This window comes from Phyllostomus discolor, chromosome 8 (assembly GCF_004126475.2).
Source record: "Phyllostomus discolor isolate MPI-MPIP mPhyDis1 chromosome 8, mPhyDis1.pri.v3, whole genome shotgun sequence".
Taxonomy (NCBI): domain Eukaryota; kingdom Metazoa; phylum Chordata; class Mammalia; order Chiroptera; family Phyllostomidae; genus Phyllostomus; species Phyllostomus discolor.
In genome coordinates this window covers 33,083,434-33,098,394 of record NC_040910.2, presented here as the reverse complement: position 1 = coordinate 33,098,394, position 14,961 = coordinate 33,083,434, and the positions used below count along the sequence as shown (strand labels likewise).

Genomic DNA, 14,961 nt, shown 5'->3' with positions numbered 1-14,961 from the left:
AGAAGCTGCTCTTCCCATGTATGATATCATTACATTAGTTCTGGAGGGTTATTAAGACATGCCAAAATGTTTGTAAACATATGTGGTTTGTTGAGAGAGATGGATGATATGTGATTGCTTTAATGCATTTCATTTTGTTTCTCTTCTGAGTTGCAATATAATGTAATGATGCAATGGCTTACCGAGAGAAAACATTTATACAGTATTCTAGTACCCCCATCTTCCTACTAATTGTATATTAATTGTTACTTATATACACAGATGAAATAAGCATGGCCTGTTCTAAATTTGATATTAGGGTTTTTATCAGGTTTATATTTTGCTAGGCATGATAGATGTTTTTAAAATAAAGATATTATTGACTGTCATTTGACTATGTACAAAACATTATGATTTTATTTACTTATGTATTTACTTCAAAAATAACTCAAGGTAACTTCTAAGAATGAGAAATAATTGATTTTCTGTTTTGTACATTTTGTCAGCTTTATAGTCTTAGGACAAATACAAATGTACATGTACACTATTTTGGTTGAAGGGATGAGGGTCCACAGTTGAAAACAGTGTGGCCCCCATGTACACTAAATTATTTAATAAAGTTTTCATTGCAGGGCAGTTTATGCTGATTCTAGAGTGTAGCATGTTCTTTCAATAGGTAAATAATTCCTACAAGTTTCTTTGGCACATACCTGAAGACAAGTAGTTTCCAAATAATTTCAAACAAATTCTGTATTCAGTCATTCTGAAATACAAGGGTTAGAAATGTCATCCTCTCAAGTAAAATAAACATTGTAAGAATTTAATTATTTTCTGCAAATAAATATTTAGAGTTTAGGTTCAACACAACTATTTTTTAGAGCTACAGTACCTCTGAATACCTGCTTAGGAAAAAATATTTAATGAAGTAATAGAATCTTAGTTAATCTAGTTTTATATGCATTGTAGGGACTTCCATCTCAAAGTTAACTAAAACATAGTACTGCTTTTTACATATGCTGTCTATTATTTTATGTCGCTCCATGAATATGGTTGGCACTGAAGTAAACTAACGTATTATGCTAGATATATAGATAATTTAAAATTATTTCATTAATTTCTCATCAATCCCCTAAAATATATGCATTGAATTTTCATAATATTTCATCTAAAACCTTCATTTTTAAGCTTATGTTTTCCAGTCAATAATCTCTGAGCCATTTCTGAATCCAAATTTAATATGCCAAGCATAAACTTGGCTAATTCATAACTAATTCAATATGTCATCAATAATAAATGCAAAGTTTTCCTAGGAGCTAGAGTTTAAAGAATTTTATATTAACAATTGACTCGTGACCATAAAGTATTTAAAACCTTATCTATAATTGTATTCTTTTAACCTTTCCATTTTTAAATAATATAGAAATGTACATAGATGTATTAAACTGAATATTTTATTTTAGGCTAATACTTAGAAAAACAATTTTAAATCACTCACATGTCTCATCTTATCTTAGAATTTTCTAAGTGATGGTAATTTTTCCCAACAAAAGTAAGTCATAATGTTGTTAATAAATTTTTTAAAATCCGTACACTTTAGAATAATGTAACTGGGAATTAATCACAATGAACATTTCATCCATCTGTTACTGTCCTCTTTGGCAATTAAAAGTTACAGAAAATTAGTTAAACAAGATATCCTTTGGGATAATTTCATTAAAATCTTGATTTTATTTAAAAATCATCCCAAAAATACCTCCTAAGGAAGAAACACTAGGATAAAAACAACAGTTAATGCCACTGTAGCCCACAGCTGTTCATGTGGTCATTACCAATACTCTTTGGCGCCTAGTGTTTTATCACTCACTGACCTTTACCATGCCTTCATCACTCCTACACCAGATAAGGTAATTTTTTGTTCACTTTTGAGGACTAAGAAGAGGACAGGAAATTCTTACCTCATATGTATATTGTGTTTGATGATGGAGGTGAAGGAAGCAATTTGACTGAATGATGACACCTGCAGTTGGATTTTCAGTCCGTCTCTAATATCTCTAGTTGCAGCGTGCATGTTCCATGAATCAGTCTTTGGTATAATTCTCTAAATGAAATGAAAGCACTTAGAATGTTTCACAACATGGTACTGATGCTTAATAACGGAAACATTTCTCTCATTCCCAAATTCAGTGAAGGCAGGTTCTCCTGTAGAAGGAATTGTGCACTAAATAAATGACTTTTTATGTTCTTCATTGCCTCCCTAAAAGCATATTAGGAGGATTTACTTGTCTTTAAATTAAATATTTCTTGAATTTTACCTTTTTAATCAGCCATCTTCTTGAGCTCATATTTAATTTATTCCAATACTTAATTTTCATTAATACCTATATTTTGAGTTGCAAAGTGCCTTAATTTTATGAACATTAAATATTGGCCAACACGTAGTGTCAAAAGTTCTAGGTGTCTGTCTAAACACCTTGTTTTTGGGGCCTTCAGTTCATTAGGAACTCAAGTTGAAAATACCTTTAGAAAACTGAATTTTGCTCTGAAAAAAATATTTCAGTGCTACTTGGAATACAGAATATCACTACATATTGAAATGTACATAACAGAATAATTTTATCACTGTGTTTACAAAGCAATTAGTCACAAAATAATTCAACATATTTTTAATATAGTAATGCAACATTAGTGATGAGCTTTTAGGAAAGCTTTGACCATGTTTAAAATTAATACTTTAAGTGGAGCATTTCCAAAAGAACCCAACAGGCAAGTTTTGTTTTGTTTTTTTAAAGTCACCTGACCTTTGTGAGGTTTAGCAGTGCGTTCTCTCATGTTCTAACTGCCTGGGGTACACACTGCAGTCTGGCATAACCACAGAGATCCCATTTCTGAAGCTGTATCATGACTCAACATGCCTCATCCAATAGCAAACCTCAAGTAGTTGTGCTGTTTCATGGAATATATTGACAATGCTAAAGACTGCTTGATCGTAGAAATTAGATCTGCAAAGAGTGCTAACAGTTATACAGCCAACCCCATCTATTTGGGACAGTAATAGAGTAAGGGCTGGAGGGGCCAAGTGCTGTGGAAAGTTTCATGGCTGATTTTTAAGTGTAACACAAGTACAAGGCCATAGCAAGAGTAAGCAACTGGGTAGACCTGTTTTCCACAGCACATTAGCACTAGTTTGGTTTCTGTAGATTTACCTAATGGTAAAATGATTCAAGTCAGTATTTGTATTTTATTTTATATTGTATATTATGTAATTTCCATAATAATAGTTATAATGAACAAAATAATAATAATACAATAGCAGCAATTTCAGTACCTTTCAGGCGTCTCATATATTTTCTCTTACCCTAAAAAAAAACCCAAAACAAAAACAGCTAGATAGTGCTATAATCTTTTTTTTGAAACTAGAAACCAAGAATCTGAGAGCTAAGTAATTTAGGACTATCCAGACACCTGGCAACAAATGGTGAAGCCATGGAATCACTTAACTGTAGGAAAACATTTCCATTTCGAATATCAATCTTGACTCAGATTTTAAATTTGGACCATCAAATGTATATGTGACTATATAAAATACTTGAAAACTAATTGTTATAGCACACATTTTTATAATGCAGACACCCAGTTTATAACTATTTTTTACTAGAACATAAGTGTTCCTTAATACCTTGTTTTCTATTACTCTTGCCAGAAAAGTAATATTTGAACAAGGTATTTTAATGAAGAAAGTGTTTTTATTGAAATTACAGGTTTCTGTTTCAATTCCAAAATTAATAGGGAAGCCATTGGTGGTGAATTTGTAAATGAAATCATATTCCAGATGCTTTTGAAGACAATAATGCATTAAATCACATTGTGTATCATAACTATTCAAAGTCTATTTTCTAACACATGCCTGTGTCATAGTTAACTTGAAAATGGATAGAGATACAGGTTGTATAGTCTTACATATGGCCTTACCTAGAAACAGCTTTATTGAAAAACAAAAAATTATTAAAATGTAAAATAAAAATTTAATACTAATGTAAAAGTCACCTTTCCATAAACCACCACTTAAAATGTAAATTAAAAAATATTAGAGGAATTCAAAAAATGTCACATCATTACAAATCCAAAACGACTAGGGCAGCTGTGTTGTGCCTCTAGGCAACTTTTGTTTCACCAACTCGACTGAGCTTCATAAGCACCTACCTACAGACCTGGCTGGAAATGCAGATGACAGGGGCAGCCTACCTGCTAATGAGCAGGGCTCTCTGCAGTGGAGATCTAGCACACTGGGTCTCAGCAAATTCCCCCAGCGATTGATTCAAAGACGCAGAGCCACTGAAGACCACAGTGCGAGCAACATTGGCTTGCCAGGACTATCTTTATCGCCTGCACATAGAATGATGGTAATTTTACAAATTGTTGTCAGTTTTTATGATGGGCCAATGCTAAGACAGTTAAGTTTAAATTGTCCAAATGTGTTATTTTCTATTAAAACCAATATCCAAATATGACATTGCTTTGTATAGCACTGTGGCTGTGATTACAGGCTTAAAGAGATAATCATACTTGCAAGACAGACATAAGCTTTAATCTCATATGTCAGTGACTTCACTTTTTCGAAGGATAAAAGGTAACAGAGACAGCAGATAACGTATCTTCATTTAATTGGGAGGCTTCACAGCCACTCAAGCACACAGGACTTTTCGTTTCCTTACCTGCACAGGGCATGAATGGCTTCCTAGTTTAAAGAAATAAATGTGGGATAGTAAGCAGCAATGATCCTACAACTAAAAAGTGCAAATTCGATCGTGAACTTGGAATCATTATGTTAGGTAACACCAAAGAAGATTTGTGCCGTGGGAAAGACAGAGTTGTGCCACAGGGTAAAGTTTCCCACCCTGCACACTTCCACCACCAGAAACCAGACACCTGTCTAGAAGCATTCCTACTTCAACTCACTCATACCCACTCTCTCATACACACTCATCAAGTGAACTAGCCAACCGTCACATCCTTGTCATCCTGTCTTTAGTAATAAATGTTTTGATTGCTCATTCCAGTGTCTGTTTAAACTGCTGCTCTGTGGGTGGCTGGAATACGTACGCTATGCCCTTCCTGTGTTGTGCTCTTGGGTTTTGTTTTTTTTCCCTATACTGGCCATGTTTAAATGTGTTTCTTTGTCCAATGAGATCTATTCCAGAGGCCCAAACTGATATAAAATACCTTGTTCCAAGCCATTAATAGTATTTTCAGCTGTGGCTTTTGTTGCAGTGTTAACAAAGCCCAAGATGAACTAGCTGCCTATTTCTGCCAAAATCCATTAAATCTTCTGGGAGCCACGGGCAAAGACCCTAAGTATTCCATCTGTCAGTTATGTGTTAGTGCTTGTCATTGGCAGCTTTTACCCAAAGGCAATTTTCAAGCAATTTTTTCCTTTGTTAATATTTAAGACAAGCTCTCACCACATCAATGGCTTCGTTGGCAATAGAGGAATATGTCACAGTCCTGCCCATTGCTGCATGGCCTTGATGCACCATGGCTACATCCATGGCCAGCCTAAGGCATCTGCCTTGGCACTCCCACCTCCTTCTAAGCTAGCAACTTGGTGAGCATTGAATGATGTCATTTAGTTCTACCTTGAAATTTATATGAAGAATTATATCTCCCACCCTAGGAGTCTTTGAATATCCAGATATTGCTCTGAGAGCATGAACCAATTCTCTCGATATGGCCATATACACTGTTCTCAAGTCAGACCATTGTGTAGACTTCCCTCCTCTCTTCAACTATAGTTATCATTCCACAGCAGGTATGGTTTCAGACCTGACCTCATGGGACTTTCCATTGGTGAACCAGGTGGCCTGTTTTGCCTCAGTGGAAAGAGAATCATGATGTTTAGATCACTTCGGTAGCTCAGTCAGAGATTCTGTCACTGGTTCATTGTCAGATAGGCTACCTCTTCATGAATATAATGTACTTTGCCTGAGATACTCCTCTTAATCTATTTCCGAATACATCATTTTCATTTCATCAAGGACCTTAAATTACAATGCCTTCTTCACATCACCTGTAACATAGTAGATACCCTAGGCCTAAATACAATCTGATGTCTTTCAGATTCCTTCAGTTTTGGGGAACTGTTTCTAACAGAGCCAAAGGGAATGCCAGTAGCCACCATTCAAGTAGAGTATACTTGCCTATAACAGCAAAGAGTTTTCTAGTCTAGAATCCTGGCAGCCACCTCAGGGAGCCTCTATTGAACTTTCTCCAGAAACTCCAGTCCGCATGTATTTTAGTAGCAGATCCCTCTGCAGTGGATGAATTTTAAGGCCTTTTGACTGCAGTTTGGGTTATTGCCTGCCTCAAATCTCTCAGTTTGCCCTTGTCTCTCTTTCAAATTCAATCTGTCTTCTAGTTACTGTAGGTGGTGTGGCCAACAGAAAAACAGAATCTACTTGTCAGATTCCAAATGCTGCTATAAGCTGCTTTTCTCACAGTGGGATCCAGAAGAAACAGAATTTGCCCTTCATTGTTTGTGAATTGTCTCTACTAGTTTGCCCAGGTTATTTCCAGAAACTGGACTTAGGGGACTGGGTCCTGAATATTTTCTGGATCAGTTTGCCACCTTTACCTAGTCACATGTGCCACTGAAGTTTCCAAACCCCTTCTGGACTTTCTCCTTGGATTGGAAAACTATCATTTATCATTAACCAACTTACTTTTGACAGAAATCTGGACCAAACTTTTCTAAGCATGTTGTGGCAACATGCTGGAGAATTCAGGTTTTCTTAACAGATAACAGTAAGGTTATAGCTGGGTTTACCCCAGGAGAAGCACACTGTGTTTGACTTCTTTTTGATTGGTGCTAAGGGGAAAGCTTTAGTCACATCTGTCAAAGCATACCCGCCTCCTTTGTCCTTCTGAAACTCTCCGGTGGTTTTCACCACGTCCATCATGGTAGAGGCTGTAGAGTCTACTTCTTTAGTGAACCCAAGTAGGTAGCCTTCAGGGTCCATTTAGTTTTACACAGGCCAGAAGGTGAAGTTGGAGAATGTTCTAGAATGTTCTAGAGAAAACTAATGAGGGATTAGCTCCCCTGTTGCCACCATTCCCTTAATCAAAGCTGAGAGCCTCCTTTAATTGCCTGAAATCTTGTACTGTTTAATAGTTACTACAGAAGAAGGTTTAGGCAAGAGCTCTCATTTTAATACATTCTATGACATCTGGGCTAAGGAACAACTGCCCAAGATTAGTTTTTTTTTAAGATTTTATTTATTTATTGTTTTTAGAGAGGGGGAAGGGATGGAGAAAGCGAGGGAGAGAAACATCAATGTATAGTTGACTTTCATGTGGCTACCACTGCAGACCAGGCCCACAACCCAGCCATGTGCCCTGACTGGGATTTGAGCCAGCGACCCTTAGGTTCCTAGCCAGTGCTCAATCTACTGAGTTACACCAGCCACAGCCCAAGATTAGGTTTAAAACAGACATGACAAGATCATTACTTTACATATTATGTCCTTTTTGATTATACATTTAGCCAAAGGCAATGCCACCTGTATTTTCCTCTCTGCAGTTTCACTATGACCATGGTACCCACTACCACAGCATCACTATGCCTCCTTCTCTGCCCCACCAGTTTCTCTTTGCCCCTAATATTGGCTTCTCATGCCCCAGCAGCACTTCTATACATTGTACACTGACATCCACTAATCCCCAAAAGCTGTGTTCACCATGCCCAGACATTCAACTTTAACTGGAGAGTAGTCCTGGAACCCCATTCAGAATTGGGCAAGGAGATCCTGCCTTTGAGTCAATGTTCTTTGTTTCAACTGCCTTAACAGATGGAGTAAATTCAGCAACCATGTAAGTGCCTTTGTTTCCATTCCCCACTGGCATCAACTGGATTTAACTTCTGAGATGAAAGCGGTAGATTTAACAGGGGTCCTTAAGGGAAGCAGCTGCCGGAACTGGAACAAATTTCCTTCCTCCCAGCGGGCAATATAATGTGCCAGGAAATCTTTCTTAGGAATCCTGTCAAATTTCTTCTGTGTCTTAAAAGCCACCTAAAGAAAGCTAATAGATTCATCTCTGGCCATGACCTTTCTTCTGAATAGCCCAGGTATTCTTTTCTTCCATGAGTACAACTCAGCATGGCAGCTGCAAAATCAGATGTGCCCATGACTTATATACACTCTCCTGCCTTCCCAGAAGGAGAGCTTCATGGGAAGCCGATGCCCAAGGGACTCTCCTAATTACAGTGTCTACCAGAGTTTAGGTCAGAGGATATGGTTTGGTCACGCTCATTTTATTTTTATCAGATGGCCAACCCAGGTTTGCTATTCCCCTGAAGGGCTGTTCCATTTCATAACAGTGAAAGAACCAGGCAGCTACCTTCCTCGGTACGGATTCATACCACCCAGGGCTTCACCTGCTCCAGAAGGGTCATTGATTATATGCCTGCCAATAATTCTTGAATACCAACACTGCAGCAATTTAAGTCAGTACTCATACCAAACATTGTTTTTCATGCTGCACCATACAAAAAAAATTATCAGCTCTTAGTTCAGTTAACGTAAGGATCCTGGAAAGCATGGAGATTGTAAATTATCAGCTCTTAGTTCAGTTAACGTAAGGATCCTGGAAAGCATGGAGATTGGGCTTCTTTAGATTGAAAAATTTTTTTTTTTTGGTATGGTAGCTACAAGCCCATGTGGCCATAAAGCACTAGAACTATGGAATCTAAGTTGAACAGCATGTTGACATATACACTGACATCAAGGACTCAGTATGAAATAAAGAATGTAAAAATATCTCTCTAATTATTAGTTTTAGTACATGTTTGAATAAATTTAAGATATACTGAATTAAAGAAAATGTATCACTAAAAGTAATTGTTCCTATTTCTTTGGACTTCTTAAACTGTAGCTAATATAAATTTAAATTTAAAACTTCACAGCTGGCTTTTCTTTGTGGTTTAAATTATATTGGACAGGGCTGCTCAGTAGTTACTAGTTTCCAGTGCCATCTGCCTCGGGTTAGGAGAAGTGACATCAAGGTTAAGAGCAATGTCCTTTGAAGCCCCAGTTGCACTTTTGTGCTCATCTTGAGCACAGGCCATGAAGCTGCTTGCTTTACTTGCTCTTGTTTCTCTTTCCCCCAAGGGGCTTCAGTTTCACAGACAATCAGTTAATGGGGAACGAGGAATCGACTATGCCTTGAGCCACTCTCCCCTCAGTTTTATCACCCTGGCTCCTTTCCGTTTGTTTTACTGATCGCCCATCTGTCGACTGAACCAGAGATAGGACTATGTCACCCACATTCTAGTAGTGAGATGTATCCCCAGTCATTTCCCATAGGCCTTTTGCTGCCTCCAACCCAGGGTGAATCAGTGTCACATTCTCGTCAGAATTCCCTCCCACCTTTTGGAGTCTGACACAATCTGAGAGCCAGGTCAGCTTCTGTTGCCACTGCTCAAGTTTGGGGTTCAAATTGTCAAGCAGATCCATTGGGCAGAATAGGCTTTAACTTAATATAACACTTATTCAGACCTACAGGAGCCTGTGTAGCAGGCTTTGCATCAGATGCAGCATCTTCATCAAATGGGGAGGCCTGGCCGTTACTCAGGAGCACAGCCTCTTTTGCCCTTCACCCACACTGACACGTAGCTACAACTGCCACCAACAACAGTCAAGGCATGTGTATGTGGTCACTTTGACACAGAGAAGCTACAGCCTTTATTTCCAACCAAACTTGTATACCATCTGGCCACTTAGGCCAGAGACCTTCAGACGTCCCCAGCACAGGTACCTCCTTCACTGTGAATGAAGCAAACTCTGCATCCTCCATTTAGCTTAACTCTATTGTTTTCAAGGAAGTGATGCTGAAACGGTCAGAAGTCAGTCTCAGCAGTCCTGAAACAGCCCCAGCCTGGTGCTCACCCATTACTCACAGTCAGTGATATGGAAAGATACAGTTGAGAAAAATCCAGCTGTTCACTAAATATGGGAAATTTTAGGGGAACATTTCTGTTTTAAGGTATGGGGCTCTCTAAAGGCTTGAAAATAATAAATTATCCAAAACAGGTGGTTAGAAAGGTAGTCTGTGGAGGAAGGTGGTCAAAAGTGATGAACTTGTAAGATAAGTACTAGGCATGTAATGTAGAACATGATGACTGTAGCTAAAAGTGCTGTATGGTATATAGGAGAGTGGGTGAGAGAGTCGACCCTAACAGTTTTCATCACGAGGAGAAATTTTTTCTTTTTATTTTATCTGTATGAGAGCATGGATGTTAAGTAAATCGACTGTAATCATTTCACAATATACCTAAATCAAACCATCAGGTTGGACACTTTAAACTTATACAGTGAGGTATATCAATTATTTCTCAATACAGCTGGGGAAAAAGGTAGTCAGTAGATACTGCTTTACTAAACACAACAACCAGTAGCCTAAAATCTTAGCATTTTGTAACCAGTCTCTCAGTTGGTTTAACTAACATGTCAACATCTCATTGTAAGTGCTCATTGAGAAGTTGTATTTTGTCCTGTATTTTGAGATGGATTTTTTTTAAAAAAGACATGGCCGTTGTGGTTTTAAAGGCTATTTTAAACTTCAGCATCCAGCTGGTTTGCACACAAAATTGTACATATTAAGTGACCTAAGTCTTCCTTCTGGAATGCAATACCAGCATAATTTACTAAAGTATAAGGATACTATTTAAGCACTTACATAAGAACAATTTAATTCTTAATACATCTACTTTTTTAAAAGATATAGAAAATTCAAAGCAAACAATAATTTTTCCTTAAAATTTTCACAGAAGCTAAAAAAATGGCCAGTATAAATGGACATTCTTATTGAAGACTACTGGAAGATCGATGTCCGATCTTTTTGCAAGATTACAACAGTAGTTACATGTGATTTGGATCATCTGCTTTTATGTTGTGTGTGTTTCCTCCAAATTCAATTACTTATACATCTTACAGTTGAGATGTTTTCCAGTAATTATGTTTTTGTTTCAGATGGAATTGCCTTACTTCATAATTCCCCAGAAACCTATTTTATACATTATTACATTAACTTTGATCATCTTCTCATATTAGAGTCCATTTAAAATTTTATTTTTTACTTTTATATTTTGTAATATACTGTTCATTGAGCTTCTACTTCGACAAACCCAAAATAATTTTCCAAGAGAATGAGTACTTAGTTATTTTTATCTCTTACATTACCATAAAAAATTATTTCCATAAGAAGTGAGCTATAACAAATTTGTAAAATGTTATCTTTTAAACTTTCAGTTTTAGTAGCAAAAAATCAATTAATTAGTAGCCATCTACTGTTACATTCTAAGTAAATTTGTTAAATTAAATTATTCATTATTGAATTTCATTATAAATAAGTGACATATTTTCTTATCTCAAACAATTTTTATTTATCATAATTTTATTAATAATTTTCCCTTAAATTTTGTTTTTCTTTTTATGTACATACAGAGAATTCTCTTTAATTTGCAACATTTAAGAAATAATTAACAATACTTTTTAGAACATAATAATTTATAATTTTTTAACATGAAATAAACTTTTGCCAAATTTCATTCTTAATGTCAACTAAATCAATGCACTTGAAAAGTAATTGTACATAAAACCAGAAGAGGTGACTATTTTATAGTTTCCCAAATGGGTTAGTGTAAATCATACAAGTAGCATTAAGTGTGGATAACAAAAATCAAGTAGTGTTATTGATCTAAACCATATTTTCCAACAAAGCATAAAATTGTAGGAAATAAGCATTAAAAAAATTTGCTTCCATGGAAAATAAAGCTTCAGTCAGTGATTCTGGTATTTTCCCCTTGCAGCGTATATTTACTCATTTAGACATATGATGTAAAAAATTTTAGTCCAGAATATATATAACATAATATCTCAATAGATTTCTTTCTTGTTTAATTTATTTAGATATTCTAATATGTAGACAATACCAGAATGGTAAGCTTTTCCATTAAAACATATCATTTGAGAGCTTCATATCTACGTGATGTTCATTCAATCAATAAAACATAAGTAAGAAAAAAAGGCAACTCATTTTTATAGGCTTAAGTTATCTTTTCATTATAATAACATTGACATTTGTCATGATAAAGCTTAAGTTATGACCCTGAAATATCTGTTATATATGCTCTACTTGATGATGAAAGTATTTTCATATGTTATTCTTATGACAGGATGATGAGGTAAGGGAAAGTCAATTCAGCTTCACAGCCTATGGAATGGGACCATGTCTGCAAGCAAAAGATGGTGTGACCCACAAGGGCCCAAGCCATCCCATCCAGGTAATGCCGAAAAGCCCTGAGGAAATGAGGAAGGTCTTTATCGACCGGGCCAAGAAGATTGACACCATCTCCCGAGCCTGCTTCCCATTAGCCTTTTTGATCTTTAATATTTTCTACTGGGTTATCTATAAAATTCTTAGGCATGAGGATATACATCAGCAATCAGATTAAGTTTTGGCGGTCATGCAAGTACAAACAGTCGATACAAAAGGAAGTGTCTTCAACATAGGCGTGTGTGTGTGTGGTGTACAAATGATGATCACTGTATTAAAATGGCACAGGGGACGGTATTATTATGATTTGCTATGCAAAGTTGTGAGTCAGATTAAGATTCTTTTAATGGATACTGTATATATATATATATATACACACATATATAAAATGGACATTTCTGCTTTGTATTAATTTACCTGCTCTTTCATAGTAAATCACATAAGTGGAAGTATTACTGCCAATGTGTTTGTATGTTATATAATAATACATGTGAAAACTACTTTGGATTCCTTGATTTTTAATCAATGACAATAAATCGGACAAAAGTAAAGCTTTTGCACAATAAACTTTATAAAAAGAAAACAGGGAAATGTTGAAGATAAAAATTATTAGCTTGAGGCTTTGAAATATTTTCTTATATTGTAGTTACAAAATAGAAAAATAATCAGTTAATTCAGTGGAAAACTTGTTCAAAAGTAATGGAGAGTTGCACACACAAATACTATGGGACCAACTTATGTAATAACCAAAAATTTAAATTAAACTATTAAAATAATAAAATTTTATTATTTAGATACTAAGTTTATTTAAAATATTAAATTTCTTTCTTTGGAAAATTTAAATGAATGGCTTAAGGTCATATCCTATAAAATATCTATTTAACTTTCTATGTCTATGAATGAAAGTGAAAATACTGAAAACAGTATTATTGTGTTTAAATACATGTTTTAGCTATATATCTGTGTATTTTAATTATTGACAAACACTGAAAAGTTCTAGTCAGCACTCATGTTTTGTTAGGTTTTTAATAGCTGCTTAATTGTATGTAACTATGTTTAATGTTTTGATATAATTGAACAAAGTTCAGTAAGACTTTTATATTTTAACTTAGAATGGGACTCTAAAATTCAATGGGGTTATAGTATTTACATTTTGATAAAAATGAATTTAATGAACACAAAATTGGATATATGAAAGATTTTTTAATAGTAAAAGTTTTCCCATCAAAGTTATATGATTTCAGACCCCTAGCTCCAAAAGTAAGGATGGAAGATTTTAATTCTAAATTATAAAAATAAGTCATTTCTATAAAGTGAGGGTTGACTGTTTTTATATTTCTGAATCAATGATTTTAGTATATAAGCCATTCACTAGATGTGAATAATTTTGAATAACGTTTTTACTTAAAATCTATCAGCAACTCCATGGAATTATTTGAACTGCAATGGGGCATTAACTCCTCTTGTGCTGTGTAATTAAGTGCAAATATGTGGGAGAGTTTTTGGTTAAGATGAACCAGACTCTGTTTCTTTTTCAGTTTTGCTTTTTTTTGCATTATTTTTATCATTAATGTTGTATTTTTTTAAGCCTTAGAATGCCTTTTAGATATGTGTGATTATTGGTCAGATTCACTACATAGAAACTCAGTGTACCAAATTATTAACAGACAAAGGCTTAAGCATTAAGAAAACGATGAACTCAGATTTGAGAGGAACAAAGAAGCCAGTTCTTGAATGAGATGCTAATCTTTTCTGACCTTTAACCCTCATCTCAAACTTTAAGCAAGAACTGCCATGTAAAGTTAAACATTTCTCAATGTTATTGAACTTTGGTCTATCCACTTGTAGTTTTAATAATCACTTCTTAAAAAATGACGTATGTTCAACAAGTTTGCTAGTAAAAGACCCAATTCTCCTTCTTTATAGAAATTTATAACATTGTTAGAAAAAATATCATGTTTGCCATTAAAGGTAAATGCCACAACTGAAAAAAGTTGTTACTACATACCATAGTTATTTTGAGGACTGTGCGTCTAAAAGTTCAACATATGCTTCTTCATTTGCTGTGTATGAACCAAACGCATGGGAATATATCCTTGTACCAAAGGTAGATTAAAGCAAGATGTGTTGTTTGTAGTCCCCGAGGATAAGTGGGGTTGTTCAAAGTAGTGATCAACTACAGTGTCTTAATGTGTTTCTGAAATACTTGAATGCATTTTTCTATACTTTACACATATTGTTTCAAAAGTTCTCCATCATTACTTAAATTAAGTGAATTCTGTCAGAAGCAAACGGATTTCTAATGAACTTATGTCCCAAAAGAAATTCATGGTTGCCACTCTTTTTTTGTGTGTATCTCTTTTTTCAAACCTGAAACTTGGAATGTGAGAAGGCTAGCCATGAGACAACTTGTCAGCAGGGGTTTTGGAAGAGCAGAAATCTATTTTGAAAGTGTGATACTTGGCTTTGGTATGTACACTTATCAGTGTCTTACCACACTGAGGAAATATGACAGCCTTCACTCATACGGCAACAGTGACAAGGCTGAATCCAAAATGTTTAAAAGAACGTGCCCCTCGTAATGAACCTGTCTAGATCATTTCAAACTGGAAAACTACATTGTAATCAGCATCCTGAGGTAATCTGTGCCTCAAC

At 35.3% G+C, this 14,961-nt stretch overlaps 1 protein-coding gene across 2 annotated transcripts in view; it reads left to right on the top strand.

Moving 5' to 3' along the window:
• The window catches only part of GLRA3 (glycine receptor alpha 3), a 138,262-nt gene extending 125,186 nt beyond the window's left edge, over positions 1–13,076 (top strand). For both annotated transcript variants that reach the window (XM_028521086.2, XM_028521085.2), the window contains one exon: positions 12,206–13,076. In XM_028521086.2, the coding sequence (XP_028376887.1) occupies positions 12,206–12,484 (279 nt within the window). In that variant the 3' untranslated portion in view covers positions 12,485–13,076. The remainder of the gene's footprint in view (positions 1–12,205) is intronic.
• The last annotated feature ends 1,885 nt before the right edge of the window (positions 13,077–14,961 follow it).